General features: G+C 46.6%; 1 protein-coding gene across 6 annotated transcripts in view; it reads left to right on the top strand.

Annotated features, from left to right (window-relative positions):
• The window catches only part of FHOD3 (formin homology 2 domain containing 3), a 1,524,242-nt gene that overhangs the window by 131,180 nt on the left and 1,378,227 nt on the right, over nt 1-14,835 (top strand). For all 6 annotated transcript variants that reach the window (XM_069620636.1, XM_069620637.1, XM_069620638.1 and 3 more), the window contains exon 2: nt 698-804. In XM_069620636.1, coding sequence (XP_069476737.1) covers nt 698-804 — 107 coding nt within the window. The remainder of the gene's footprint in view (nt 1-697; nt 805-14,835) is intronic.

The raw sequence follows: 14,835 nt of genomic DNA on the forward strand, positions 1-14,835 counted from the left end.
GATCACAAGTGGTGGTAGGCAGTGTTGGTCCCAATTTTGGCGTAATTTCCATTGGTGGTAATCCTGCTAGCCTCAATTCACTTGATTTTTCCGAATGTTGACAGTAAGATGGCATAAATACCTCCAGCATTTTGCTGGAGGTTTTTCCTCCACCTCAACACCAAACCTATAGTATGGTGGTGCGGTAATGCAGTAGTAACATAGATACCTCTGTTTTAACATCATTTTTTAACACACAACCATACTTACACACAAGTGTTTCTAGGCGCGACAAGGGAGGGGAGACAGAGGAAGGACAAGACAAGCGATCTTACTAGGCCTTGTGTCATTCTGATCATGCGAGAACGAGAAGTGCAAGGGGAAAACGAGAAGTGCAAGTGCGAGAACGAGAAGTGCAAGGGGAAAGTGCAATGTTCTATCTTTGACTTTACTTTATCTATGCCTTTTTGGGGGTGGTGGGTGTGCAGCTTTTAACGAGTGTGTCGGTCCATGATGGGTCATATGGAGGCGTTTTATGAAAGGAGTGCCCGTTTTGGTCTAGAATTGTGAGAAGCGAATCGCAGAGCCTCTCTGGGTGATGGTCCGCGCGAGGATCCAAGTTTCAGTCGCCCATCTGTTTTGTGTTACGGAGAATGCGAGTACTAACCTCATAATGGTGCCCTGCCAGCCCTTCTAATGCCAGCTCTCCTTTTTACAGCTCGATGACTGTACGCTGCAGCTGTCCCACAATGGCACCTATCTGGATTTGGAATCTACCCTGGCAGAGCAACGGGATGAACTGGAGGGGTTCCAGGAAGATTCTGGGTGAGTTACTGTAACACTGAAGCTGAAACAGCAGCATGTAAAAGGGTGATTCCTTAGTTAAGACCTTATGCTGTGTCAAAGAAATAGAGGCTACCTAGGAGTGATATATTATTATTATTATTAGGGCATTTATTTAGTTCAGACCTAGACTCGGGAAGCAATGGAGCACTTTGCAATCATAGGGGGAAGAACACATTTAGGGAGCAGAGAAATAAGTGAGTGGGGATCTATATGCTTTATATGCTTGCCAATCTGTAACTAAGAGCCCTCCTGGCACTTGTCTGTAATCCTAAATTTGTGTATCCTCTGTAACAGCGCCTCAATGCCTTATGGGCTGCAAGCGCGCGTAACAAATGCAAATAAATAAATAAATAAATCTAACAGTGGAGGGAGGGCAATTGACAACAATGGATCTACAAGCAACCAGGGGAGGAGCCAGTGGGGATCAGATCACCCAGTCTCAGGTATGGTGGGGAGTGGACATTGGACATATTAACCAAGAATGTAAGCATTAACTATTGTGCACCTGCAGGGGTGGACTGGGAACCAAAAGAGGCCCGGAAAATTATTTTTAAAGTGGCCCCATATTTTTCAGCCAGCCCAACCATTTTCCTATGAGACCATTTGGAAATAAAATAGGTCACCACACACAAGAGGCCCAGAGTGCAGATGCCTACCGGGAAATCAACTGAGTTCCCTATAGGCCGGGCCACCTCTGTGCACCTGGTCACACTGCCCACGAAGTTCTGATTTTGAAAACACTCAGGACACTAGATCTATCTGTAGTGTTTGCAAATAGTGCAACAGAAGCTCTGTTGATACACTTCAACATTGGCCCTTATCAGTTATCACTGTCCCCAAACTGAGGTTGAAATAATGTTTAATCAACAGAATGCAGCGCACACGTCCTAAGTAAGCAATAACTATTCTTAGCACCAGGTATTCATAGTCTTTGAGTTATCTGTTCAGCGGGGAAGATCGCAGGGACGTCATTTAGGGGTCGCCAGGGGTTGCACTTGAGACCCCTGAGGTCTCCCTTGCTACCCCTGTCTCTCCCTTACTACCCCTAAAAAAAAGGAAAAAAAAACTTTTTTTTTTACTACAAATTGAAGCTCCTGGGCTGTGGCCAATGCCATGTGGCTCATTGTTTCTAGAGTGGCTGGCTTTCTTGTTCATGCTTCTTTAAAAAATCATGGGGTTCCACAAGTGTAACACTTTGAGCAGTGACCCTAAATAAGAAAGAATAGGAATAACAAATAATTTGTGTTTCTGGAATTCCATACAATAATTGCTAGACTCATTAAAGATTTATTTCACTTCAGGGGGTGAGTCACTGATCTAGTCTGTTCTTAAACACCTCAAATTCACAATGCACACAAAATCTTCCAAAAAGCATTTCAAGTAGAATAAGCATCCATTTCGGACTATGTATTTTGCTTTTCGTAAGTTGCAGTTATAGCATGTTTTTTTTCTGCCGATACATATGGTGATCCATTCTTGTATGAAATGTATATCACGTTAGTAATATTGTAACCATATTTTTCATAGTGTACTTGGAAACAATGCTATGTGATGCCACCTCCTGTTTTGTCAAGGGGGAAACAGTCGTGTTCCATTGCTTCCCGTGATGTCACTTCGGGGTGGGGTCAAATGACATCACTTCCTGTGGGAAGGGTCATGTTATGTCACTTCTGCTACACCTGGCATTTTGGTGAAATTACGTCCCTGGCAGATTGGTGGAAAGAAAGGACTTGAATTAATCACAACCACTGGCAATTGATTTTCGCAGCTTTCTATTACATGGCCTTTCAGCCTGATGCGTCATTACCATATGCAAATCGTTCTTGATCCCAACTCTTATGCAGCAGTCCAGCCCGAACTGCTGTTTCACGTTCCTACTTAAGGAGACCACCAAGAATCCTAGACATGTTTTGGCCTTGCTGATCATCATTCGTGAGGTTTAGCGTCACACTCTGGGCACATCAAGCTCTGGCCTTTGTCTGGGCATACCTGCACCACTGAGGATTGATGATTGATTGATTGATTGATATTTTATTTCTATCGCGCTCGTACACAAGTGTTTCAGAGCGCGACAATTCAAGGGAGGGGAACAGGGCAGAACAAAACAGCGATCTTACTAGGCCCAGTGACATTGAGAACGTGCAAGTGCATGGGAGAGGGGGAGGGGAAAAGTGCATGGAAGGGGGGAGAGGTGGAAAGTGCGAAGCAGAGGAGAAACAGATAAATAACAATAAATAAATAATAAAGGCAACAAACAGTGGTAATGCAGCCAGCAATTTGCAAGTGCTAGCTTTAAGGCAGCAGGCAGGGTAGGTCTGATAAGTGCAGGAAGAAAAAGGGGGGGCTGTATGGGTACAGATACAGACCCCAGTGCAAGGGGTGGCCCGGAGGCAGTGCGGGAGGGTGGCAGGATGAGCAGGTACCTGGGCCCAAAAGACAGAGGGTGGCCAAGTGCACGTGCCAAGAGAGAACAGATTAGCAGGGGAGAGGGGGAACGAAGGCAGAAGAAAAGAGGAAGGTCTTGAGGTGCTTCCGGAACCGGAGATGGTTCTCCTCAAGTTTTTAGAGTGGCAGGGAGGCTGTTCCAGAGGGAGGCCCCAGCCGAAGACAGGAAAAAAGATGGAGGAAAAAAGCTGTGTACAGCTGTTTTAAGAACATATGGTAAAGTCATGAGAATTTGAAGAGCAGATAATTATAGAAGTGTTTGGCAGATTTTTCACTTCTGCAATATTTGCCCTCTGGAAAGAACATATTTAACTAAAGACATGTAATGATTGAAACCTTTCATTGCACTGACTGGGAATAGCATGATAAAACGATCCAATGCAGGTGCTTTCATAGACCCACAGTGTAATTCATCGCATTTCAGACATGTGGCAATCGGAGGTGGCCACTAATCCAACCAGAAATGATACAGAAGGTCTCGCGATACTAACTGGAAGACAACTATGCCTCCAAGGCATTTGCACAGCTGCGTGTTTCTAGTTCTGATTGTAGGACTTGCAAATATGGATATATCCAAACCTATGCAATGTGTTTGCTGTCGCTACACATATGGTGCATTCTTTATGACAGTCCCCACACCAGTCTGTCCTCGTGTAGTCTTCTACTCACACAGAGTTATGGGTACATAGGGATACTTCTATTGCAACAGTTGGTCTGAGGAGTCACAAGTAGCTCCCGGCAGCTGCTGGTGTCATGATATTCAGGCTCTTCTTTTTTACCACATGGAGCTAAACAGCTCCCTGCCAGCAATACCGCAAGGGGCCTTCCAGCCCTTGCAGTTGAAATGGGCCTCGAGCCTCAGTGGGGCCCTCAAGCTGGGGACCATAGCATCGTGCAAATACTTCTTTATTCCAGTGCATTAAACGTGTGCTTTGCAGCATACATTTTACAGCGGTTATTACTGGCAACATCAGGCCTTCCACTCCCTCTGACCGTGAAGTATCCAACAGAGCACCAGCTCTTAGCTCGTTTTCAAAGAAAGTTTAATAGCTTTCATAAGTGGTCATTTAGGTTTTCAGCTCCCAGCTGGCTGCCTTTCTTTGTTCTGCCTGCACAGGTCAATACATCTGCCACATGGCAATCTGCAGCTACTCCCCCCCTCCCTCCACTGCTTTATCTGGATTTAGTCACACAGTGGAGCGGCCAGGCGGGGCTGGTGGGATGCGGATAGTCCTGAAGGAGCCCTTAGTCCTCAAAAACCGGCTAAAGACATATCCCTCCGAAAGGTGTTAAGGTATCAAAGACTGGCAAAGGTGTCCCCAAACAACATTTTGAAATGGGTGCCTATAAGACCTCACATACCTTCAGCCTGTCCTGCTCCCGGCAATATCGATGCAGTCATTTGTCTGATTGTAGAAAGCACTGCTAATGTTTTATAATGTTTATAGGGTAAAGTCAGTGGTCGAAGTGTATGAAAAGAAGTTGTGGAACTGTGATCCCTGCTGGCCTGTGCCTACTCCCGAAAAGCCCCATCGGCAGCTTCCTCCTCCACCCCCACGCACCATACAAACCCCTAAACAAATGCGCCTGCTGTCTAAGGGAACGTTCGGTGCAGTGCACTGAAGTGCAAGTTTCAACTTCTTCCTACACTTTTATTGTAAAACGTATCCATTCTGTGATTTAAAAATAAAAGTATAGGAACAGTAAAACTTAATGTGGCAATAAGAACCGAGGCGGCGGGCCAATACCGCCCCAGGTAATGCCCCGGGCCGTATTAACGAAGCCCCAGCGGGCATTACCGTGGGCGGTATTGGCCGCTGCCGAGGGTCTTATTGCCATTAGCACCCCGGCCCGTTAGACCGGGGTGTTAATGGCATTTTCTTTTCTGTTTCGCTGCGTTTCGAAACAGAAAAAAAGAAAAAAATGGCCGCCGGGAAAGGGAAAACGCTGTCTGTTTTCCCTTTCCATGGCGGCCATCGGGAGCGGACGCGCTGGGAACACAAGTTTTCCCAGCGCGACCGCTCCCGGAAAAAAAAAAGAAAAAAAAAAGAAGCAGAAAGTAAGTGGGGTTGGGAGGTTGGAAGGGAGGGAGGGGAAGAAACAAAAAAACGTACCTGCGTCCCCGCTGGGGGACGATGGAAGCCTCCAGCCGTGTGGAGGCGCGGAGCGGGGTTGGCCCGCTCCGAGTCTCCACACTACTGGAGCCTGCTATCGTTGGCCAGCGGGGACGCAGGAGCAAAAAGGTAAGTGGGGTAGGGAGGAGGGAAGGAGGGAAGGAAAAATAAAAAGCTTACCTGAGTCCCCGGCGGGGGGCGAAGGCAGCCTCTCAGTCGTGGGGAGGCTCGGAGCAGGGATGGCCCCGCTTCGAGCCTCCTCATTGGCTGAGGGGCTGCCACGCCCCCATCGAGGACAAGGCGGCTGGAATCCGGCCGAGAATCGAAGTAATAGTAACCGCTCCCGCCCACTTTGGCCACTGAGTAAAGTGGTATGAAGTGCCGCAGCCACTGGCACGCTTGCAGGAGAGCAGAGGACTTTGCATGTAGCCATCGCTTCTAGCGGAAGTCAGTTCATCCCTGCATAGCTGTGCAGGTTGTACTCCCCTCTGTTTCCGGTGCAGCACCTCTGACTAGTGCTTGCTTTTGAAACGCCTTTATATAAAAATGCATCACTGGGATTAATCCCCGGTGCTTAGCGTTTTTTTGTTTTTTTTGTTCTGCCGTCTGGAAACTGGCTTTCCACATCAAACGAGAAGCCCTGACCTTTGATGTGCAGAGCCAACGAGTCGGATGCTACTCAGACTGGTCTATAATTTCTGGAGACGATGCCAGACCATTTGACACAGACACACTTAAAACATAGCCTTGGCCTGCATTGCTTGCCTTGGGATTCTTCTCGCAGCAAGTGGAGATTTCACAAGCACCAGTGAATTACTTTGAAGGACCATGACCCCTAAAAAGCCACCAGGGGCTCTCTCCAGTCAATTAGACGCCGTTATATAGCTAACTAGGGTGGTATCCAGTGCCCAAAGAAGTGCGTTTGGTGACGGACATTCGGAGAGAGAGGGATGGGGGGGACAAAAGGGGCATGTATTCAACAAATGAGTGGTGCCCCACCTCCATTCACTGTATTAAGAGCTGTTCTTGCGGCCCCTCTCACCAAGAAGCTTTTACAAAACAATGCACATGATTACAATGCATGGAATCTAAACCTTGCAGCACTGTGGGTCATTCACACCAGTCTCTCTGCCGTCTCCTGGGCATGAGCTTCCCCTAGAGTCGGCTTTGCCTGCTAGGGGTTTTCATAAACAGACCTCCCATAACGGGTCTAAAAAGCAGAGTGGATGGCTTTGCAGCACTGCAAGAAGAGCATGGCACCCTGTGATGTAGGTCATTCAAGCCAGTCTCTCTGCAGTCCCCTGAGTATGCGCTTCCCCTAGAGTCGGCTTTGCATGCTAGAGGTTTTCATAAACAGACCTCCCATAACTGGACTAAAAAGCAGGCTTGGGAGCAACTGTGCAGAGTGGATGACGCAGAAAACTGTAGGGTTGACTCAGATCACGTGAGCAGAGGCAGAGATTCTGGGTGGTAGGACCATTACGTCGATTTGATGAAGAGTGGTTATCATGTTAAGAGTAATTGGGTGACCTCTGCCGTTAAAGAAATGATACGGATGCAACTGTGTGTGACATTTAGAAAATAGAACCAGTCTTAAAAAAAACAATACAATAGACCATGTGTTCCCGCTACGGGAAATGTGAAGATATCGGCGGAGCGTGAAGAGTGTTTTTCAGGAAAATTGAAGCATTAACTTGCCTAATTATATATCCCAGAGGCGCATTCGCAGAGATGATGATGAGGTTTAACTAAGATTGGGCCATGCTTCATTATGTTCGCTTGTAAAGAAGGATTCCGAATGTGCTTGCCTCTTGTAACGTGCGCGGGGGCACCGCATGGGGTTGCACACCACAGATTACATCCTGCCTCGTCTTTTGCTCTAGGCCTTGTTTGTCCACCATTTGTGGCATTAAGTAGCGTATAGTGTTATGTAATAACCAACAATCTACTACTACTTGGTATCAAGATCCACAACACTGAGCTCCCATATACAGCTTTATCTGACGAGCAAGGAACTGGAGGTGGATTTGGGGGCACTGTTCCTCAATGTGTCCCTGTTAGAAATTTTAATTAGTGGACATAGTGTTGTTGTACACTGTTACCATCCCATAGCTATTCAGTTAAGTGAAATTAACACCTTCTTTTGGCCGCTTCCACCTTCCTATTGGCAGATCCCCCAGACTTATCAAGCCTGCTGGCGACTTGACTCTTTTGACTCGCTAGCCTCTCTTTATTCCTGTGCCGACTTCCACTGTTGCTTCCACACCCAAATGCCCTCTCTCTCCGCTCCTCTCTCCTCACAACCTCCTCTTCTTATTTGCCATTTCTCTGCTCAGAGGCTTATCCTCTCTTGCAGCCCATCTCTCATTTGTCCTTCTGTTTTGACTGCCACCTGGTTGATCTCATAACTTCGATCATGTCCTCTCACCAGCTAGCCTCCCATTATTAGTACCCTGGGACTGCTGAACCCCCTGACGGCCATCCCAGGGTACTAATACCTGTAAGCCCATCAGCTGAGGCCTCACCTGGTAATGGTGACAGGGCCAGGTTCCTAATTTAATTGGTCACAAAGAAACAATAAATCTGATCGTATCTTAATGATATAAAAGGCCAGAAGTATGTTTGTCTGATGCCGCCATTCTCAGTAGAGGCTCCCCCAATGCACAGAATCCTCTGCTAGAGGGTGCTGTTGCGTTAGGATATACAGTGGGCCAATTTGCATAGCTACACCTGTTGTCACCACCTGTATGCTTAGTATCTATAGCAGTCCTAATGTATTCATGAAAATCTGACTTTGGCCCATGTACATGGGCCTTTACACTAAGAGGATATAATTAAACAATACATCCCGAGCTGAGGGGAGGCATAAATTAGAAGCCCGAGCAAAGTGAACGTTAGCCCCGGGACATTACCTGACCAGTAATTCCCCTCCCTCCAGCGAGTGCTGTATTGCTATTAGTATCCCGGCATGTTGTCCCGGGATCCTAATTGTTTTTTTTTCCAAGTTGAAAAACAAAACAAGATGGCCACCATTGATCCCACCTAGTTCTTTCTCCTGTCCCATGGCAGCCATTGGCAGGGAGGAGATATGCCGGGAACACTGAGTGTTCCTGCCACTGATGAGGATAGGAGGAGTGCAAGGTAAGTGAGGAGGGGCTGGCACTGGGTGAGGTATGTGGAAGTTGAGATTTGGTGGTGGAGGAAGGATGGGAACGGGAGCACAGGCTCACAGCAGGGAAGATGGCGGCCTCCCGCTTGTGAGGAGGCTCGGAGAAGGGGTTTTACCATGTGCTAAAGTCCCTCTTCTGAGCCTCTTGATTGTCCAGGAGGCCACCACATCCCCACCCCTCCCCACCCCCCAGCTGGGTACCAATGATGAATACATTAATATTGCCATCAGAGTTAGGGATCTGTTTATCAGAATTCTCAAAATCACCAACATTTGAAATAAATAGAAACCAAAGTGCCCTGACCAATGTGTACTCACCCCCACCAAACAGCATGCAGAATTAGCAATTTTATGCTGGCTTTATGTACATTTTTAAAGGTAATAAAATGAAGTATGTGTTATTGAGAATTGGTTGAGTGCAGGGTTAATATAGGTCTACCTTAGGGCAAGTTCTGTTGGGCCTTACTTTGAAGCTCCTGAGGTGATAGTGTTGTTGAGAATTGGTTGATGGTAGGGTTAATGTTAGTCTACCTTAGGACAAGTTCTGTTGGTCATTACTTAGAAGCGCCTACTGTGCTCTGTCATACAGTTCACCCGACTCCTATCTCTTGTTAGCTGTTGGCTGCCACTCCTGAGGAATCTTCTGTTCAGCAGCACTCATCGTCCTTAAGGTAGAGGGAAGACAGGTGCACCTCTGAAATGCATCATTATAACAACACTCTATATTGTTGCTACGTCCTATACCATGAAAATTGAGTTTGTCGATAGTGTTAACGCACGCTCTGGAAATGTTTTCAATATTTCAATATTTAAAAAAAAAAAAACGCACACCAAAATAGGTATCCCCTAATAGATAGTTTCAGTAGTCTAGTCTTCCATTGTTGACAAGTCCTACCATATTATGGTGTAGATGGAAAACAGCTAACTTGCCCATTAACACTTTTGGACCTTGTCTGGCTTAGACATTACAATAGCTCTTTACACGTGATCGATGAGATTTGCACAGAAGCATGTCTGGTGCTGTTTGAGGCTTCTTTGGGATGTTGAGTGTCAACTACTACTTTGCAATGCTCCGCCACCAACCTGTTCCCATGACCTCCAGTGTGGCCTGACCTTAATTCTGGATGTTCCAGCCAATCTCTTTCGGTAGTCCAGGGCACATCCTATTGAATAAGCCTCCATCCATTACTTGCGTAGAGATTGCATAAGGTGCACCGTAGGCTTCGTCAAAGGTAACACACATATACTTGGAAACAACTCGGACAACAACCCATCTTTGGTCATTCCTGCATGGTGGTCACCCAAAGAGGAAGGCACCGAAGCTCAAGGAACTGTGAAGTGGCCATTATCCACCACGGAAACGATTTGGTAATTAATCACATTTCACGCAGGCGATTGCACAAAGGACAGCCAGTTCTTTAGCACGTGGCAATTGATCTTTAGAAAAAGCTTCCTATTGTGCCAACAGATGCTTTACATAAGGCAACAGCTCCTTGGAGGTTTACCACCAAGACACCATAATCTCCCCACTCTTCTATCAGTCCTGTGCAAAAGCAAATTTGATCAAATTTGATTGCCATTAGGCCCCCTCTAATGGCATAAATGTTTCCCCCTTTGTTTTGTCTTGAGTAGGCACCATATATGTGTCTGCACAATAGGCTGTTATTTTAAGATGATTTATTAAATTAACAACAATGGCTACCCTTCGCGCACTTACCTCAGTGTGAATTTTGATGATTTTCTCTAACGATTTACTGGCGACATCGGAAAGACAGATTTCAGGCCCATGATGTCTGCAGTTACCTAAATTACTGACACTGCACAGAAGCAGCGTCCGGAACCCTATGTGAATACTATAAACCTAATTGGGAATTAGTAGCCATTGGATATTGAGCTCACCCTGGCTGGTTCACCGACTAGGTTGGCGAAGTTGCGGGGAGATTCCTGCAGCGTCGTAATCCCTTGGAAATGCTCAACCTGGCTCAACTTCTGTGTTCCAAAACCACATGTAAACTGCTCTATAAGTACAATTGTGGGATATTTGAGTGGATGCCTGGAACAGGTATAATAATGAATAATGACTAAAGGCTATGGTGGTGGACATTCTCCAAGAAAAGGCTCTCCATGCTTCTGTGTTTTAGGCTACAGCTCTGCAGCACTTGAAGGTACTATATTCTGTCTGCGCTGCACCATCTCCAAAGGAGGCTGGTTCCCTCTTGGTCTTGGTTCTCCAGGCTATCCAATCTCCTCACTTTTGGTCCTCTGATGTGGCGGCCTCACTAGTCTCACCAGTCACCTTCGGCGCAGTTAAATTGACCAGATTTAACACAACAAAACCCTTGAAATTCAACATATGTCAGAAGTCATGTTGTGCTAAACGTGGCGTGTTCCTGTTACAAAGCCTATGAGCACATACATATTATAGGATAAAGGATTCACAATGGAATACACAATGGCATTGTGGGGGACATGGCATTATGGGGGACATGAACGGGAGCATGCTGAGTTAAGGCACTCATGACTTCCCACATCTGCTACATTTCAAGGGTTTTGCTGAATTAAATCTGGTCAACTTAACTACACTTAAACGTTTTTTCAGTGAATTTATACATATATGGTTGAAGGTATACTTATAATTCACCACTGGCAAATTAGATCCCACCTGATAAGGGAGTACTTGAGATAAACTATACTATGACTTATTCTACTTTTAAGATATGAAAGGCACCGCCCAGAAGCTCTTGAAGAGCTGGTGTGATAACATTATGTGCTTTTCATCATTATTTGGCACTTGACATTTGAAGTCCCACCCAAAACCTGAATACATTTTTGAGCCTGTAACCCACAGATATTAAGGTCTACTCATCAGCCTAAAGAGATGTACTTTGTGGTTGAATTTACTTTGCAGGAAGCAGATTGAAAACCCAACTTGTGCTTTGCCATGCTTATGCTAATTAGCAATCATTAACACTTAAAGGAAGCTGTGACTGGTCAGAAAATATGGTCCCTATCAAATTCTGAAGGAGATGTCTGCTGCATCCCTTTATTATAAAAGCACTGCTTAAAATACAGAGCCAGTATGCAGGCTTGGGATATTTTATGAAGGCTTTGCTGGGTCTAGTTTACTACACATTTGTCAACACTTTGGGGAGGGGGGACTTTAGAAGTGTACCAAAAAAAGTAGTGGAACGGTGGTCTCAGCAGGGAAGAGGGTAGGGGGAAGCATAGTGCGACATGTGGAAAGGTGTTGCAGCCGGGGCATTGTAATAGTCTAAGTGACTAGTAACTAAGGCTCCTTTTACAACTTTACACTTGCACAGGGACATGAATGGACAAATCATCTATCTAGAATGGTGAATATGGTCATAAAAAGTGGATGAACCTTGCGTCACATCTAGATAGAATTGTGAAGATACCTTTGCATCAAATCTAGATAGAATTGTGGAGATTAGCATGACTCGCATCTAGCAAGAAGTTTGGAGATTAGTATGCATCATATCTAGATAGAATTGTGAAGATAATCTTGCATCACATCTAGATAGAATTGTGAAGATAACCTTGCGTCACATCTCGATAGAACTGTTAAAAGAATCTTGCGTCACTTCTAGATAGAATTGTGAATATAACCTTGCGTCGCATCTAGATAGAATTTTGGAGATTAGCATGACTCGCATTAGATAGAATTTTGGAGATTAGCATGCGTCACATCTAGGTAGAACTGTGATGATAATCTTACGTCAAATCCAGATAGAATTGTGAGGATAGTCTTGCATCATATGTAGATACAACTGTGAAGATTAGCATGCGTCACATCTAAAACAAATTGTGGAGATTTGCCTGCGTCACATCTAGATAGAATTTTGGAGATTAGCATGCGTCACATCTAGATACAACTGTGAAGATGAACATGTGTCACATCTAGATAGAATTGTGGAGATTAGCATGGCTCACATCTAGATATAATTTTGGAGATTAGCATGAGTCACATCTAGATAGAATTGGGAAGTTTAGCATGCCCCACATCTATATAGTGATGACATTAACCAAACCTACTAAAAATCTCACCCCTCTGCATACACCTCTCACACTCGAACACAACACAAGCATTCCTCCAAGCACAACAAACCGCACACACTTCACTACACCGCAACAACAAAAGAAAGCACACATAGTCTCACACAATAGCACATGACGGCAACCAACCGAAAAGCACACTTAAGCTCAGCGAACAGTGTTAACCAAACCGATGCTGCCAACAGCACATCACAGCTCTCTTGCTATTCTCCCGCTCAGTCCTACTAACCCACCCCACCATCTTTCCCTTTCAGATCCGCCAGAGCCCCAGGGAACCACTCCGTTGGCGATAGTGTGCGATATAAATATCCTTTAGCATTAACATGAATGGCAAACAGAAACATATAAATGTAGGGGATCACTGCTCCTGACCGTTCCCGCTGACTTCGATCACTGGCTTTAACACCTGTGGCTGGGGCCATCCTTGTTCGCAAAGGCTAGGAAACCTACTGTTAAGAATCGTGGTTGTCATGTGGATAGTAAAAACCTCTGTCCCCAAGTACCTGCCAGCGAGAGAGAGAGAGCACTCACTAGCTGGTCATTGAGGCCACAGGAAACTGGAACAGCAGTGCTGGGACTCCCGGTGGTTGAAAGGGAAAACAGAACAGGTAAGGCACAATACAGAAGGGAATGTAACACAAGCAGACAATCAAGCTGTGACCTACCTAGAGGAGACCTGGGATAAGTGTGGAAGCAGGGAAGGATACCTTTCTCCAGAAGGACCAGAGGTGCTTCCCCACCCCAGGCGCTGCGGGAAGGGATAAAGTTCCAGTGACCTGTGAAAGCCCAGGAAGGGTGCAATGCAATGCGGCCCCAACAGAGGTCTAGGCGTGATGATCCGAGACAAGGTGTTCCTGTAGCGAGGAGTTGCGCAGGAAAATGACAAAGAAAACACGAGGAACAAAAAGGGCAATCCAGTAGCAGTCCGTAAACATTCCAAAGTCGAGCACCGAAAAATTCCAGAAGCAATCAATCCAAGGGTGATTCAAAAACTGTCCAGCAAAACAGAGCCACGAGATCAATAAAAACCAGGAAATCCAAAGAGCAAACAAGAATGAGCAAAAACAGAACGCTGTACTAACTGTTCCATGGACACAGCTGAGAAGCGGCGTGTGTAGCGTTGTGGTTCTTTTTAAACAGGTTGCCGCGGCAACGGGTTACGTGATGCCTTATGTTGCCCGCTAGCGGCTGCAGGCGCTCTCCGAGTGTACTGCAGTCGCCAGGGTAACCGCCAGCGAGACCGAGACGTATGCCGCAAGGGCTATAGTCTCCATGACCGGGGACAATGCCCCCCACCTATGTGCGGCTGGGACAGACACTGCAGGGGCATGCCTGTGAACGCAGCGGTAAGCAGAGGTGCGAGAGGTGAGCAAACACTGCGCTCGCGACTGGGACGACATGACTGAGCCCCCCTCAATGGCCCACGTCCTTGTGTCGCAAAGAATGGGAGTGGTGAAAGCGAGCGACAAGAGCAGGGGCATGGACGTTGCAGGCAAGCTCCCAGGATCTGTCTTCCGGACCGTACCCCTTTCAATCGAGGTACTGATATGATATGATATGGCATTTGTAACGCGCCTATACACAAGTGTTTCAAGGCGCGACGAGGCAGGGAGGGGGGAACAAGGGGAGACAGACAAACAATCCTACTAGGCCAGGTGTCATTCAGATCGCGCAAGTGCATGGGTAGGGGGGGACGGGAAAAGTGCAAGGGGGAAAGGGAGAGGGGAAAGTGCAGTACAAAGTGATTAGTAAAATACAAGATAAATAATAAGGGCCAGCTGGTGGCAAGTGCAGACTAGTGCTGGGAGGGGGCGCTGTAGGGATACAGAGACAGTCCCGTAGTGCGGGGGTTGCCAGGGAGGCAGTGCAGGGGAGAGTGGCTGGGCCAAGGGGAGAGTGGCTTGGCGAGTGGCCCATTTGCTGATTCAGTACAGTTTCAGTGATTTAGCAGGGGAGAGGGGGAGAGAAAGCAGAAGCAAAGAGGAAGGTTTTGAGGTGCTTCTGAAACCGGAGATGGTTCTCCTCAAGTTTCAGGGAGGCAGGAAGGCTGTTCCAGAGGGAGGCCCCTGCTGCGGAGAGAGATCTCCCCCAACTCGTTGCTTGGAGAAGCGGCTGACCCTGAGGGAGTTGGAGGCGGATGAGCAAAGAGCTCGAGAAGGAAGATATTTAGGAAGAGAGAGTTGAAGGTATTTTGGCCCAAGGCCCCAG

The sequence above is a fragment of the Ambystoma mexicanum genome, chromosome 5q (genome assembly GCF_040938575.1).
Source record: "Ambystoma mexicanum isolate Mex_15411 chromosome 5q, UKY_AmexF1_1, whole genome shotgun sequence".
Classification (NCBI taxonomy): Eukaryota; Metazoa; Chordata; class Amphibia; order Caudata; family Ambystomatidae; genus Ambystoma; species Ambystoma mexicanum.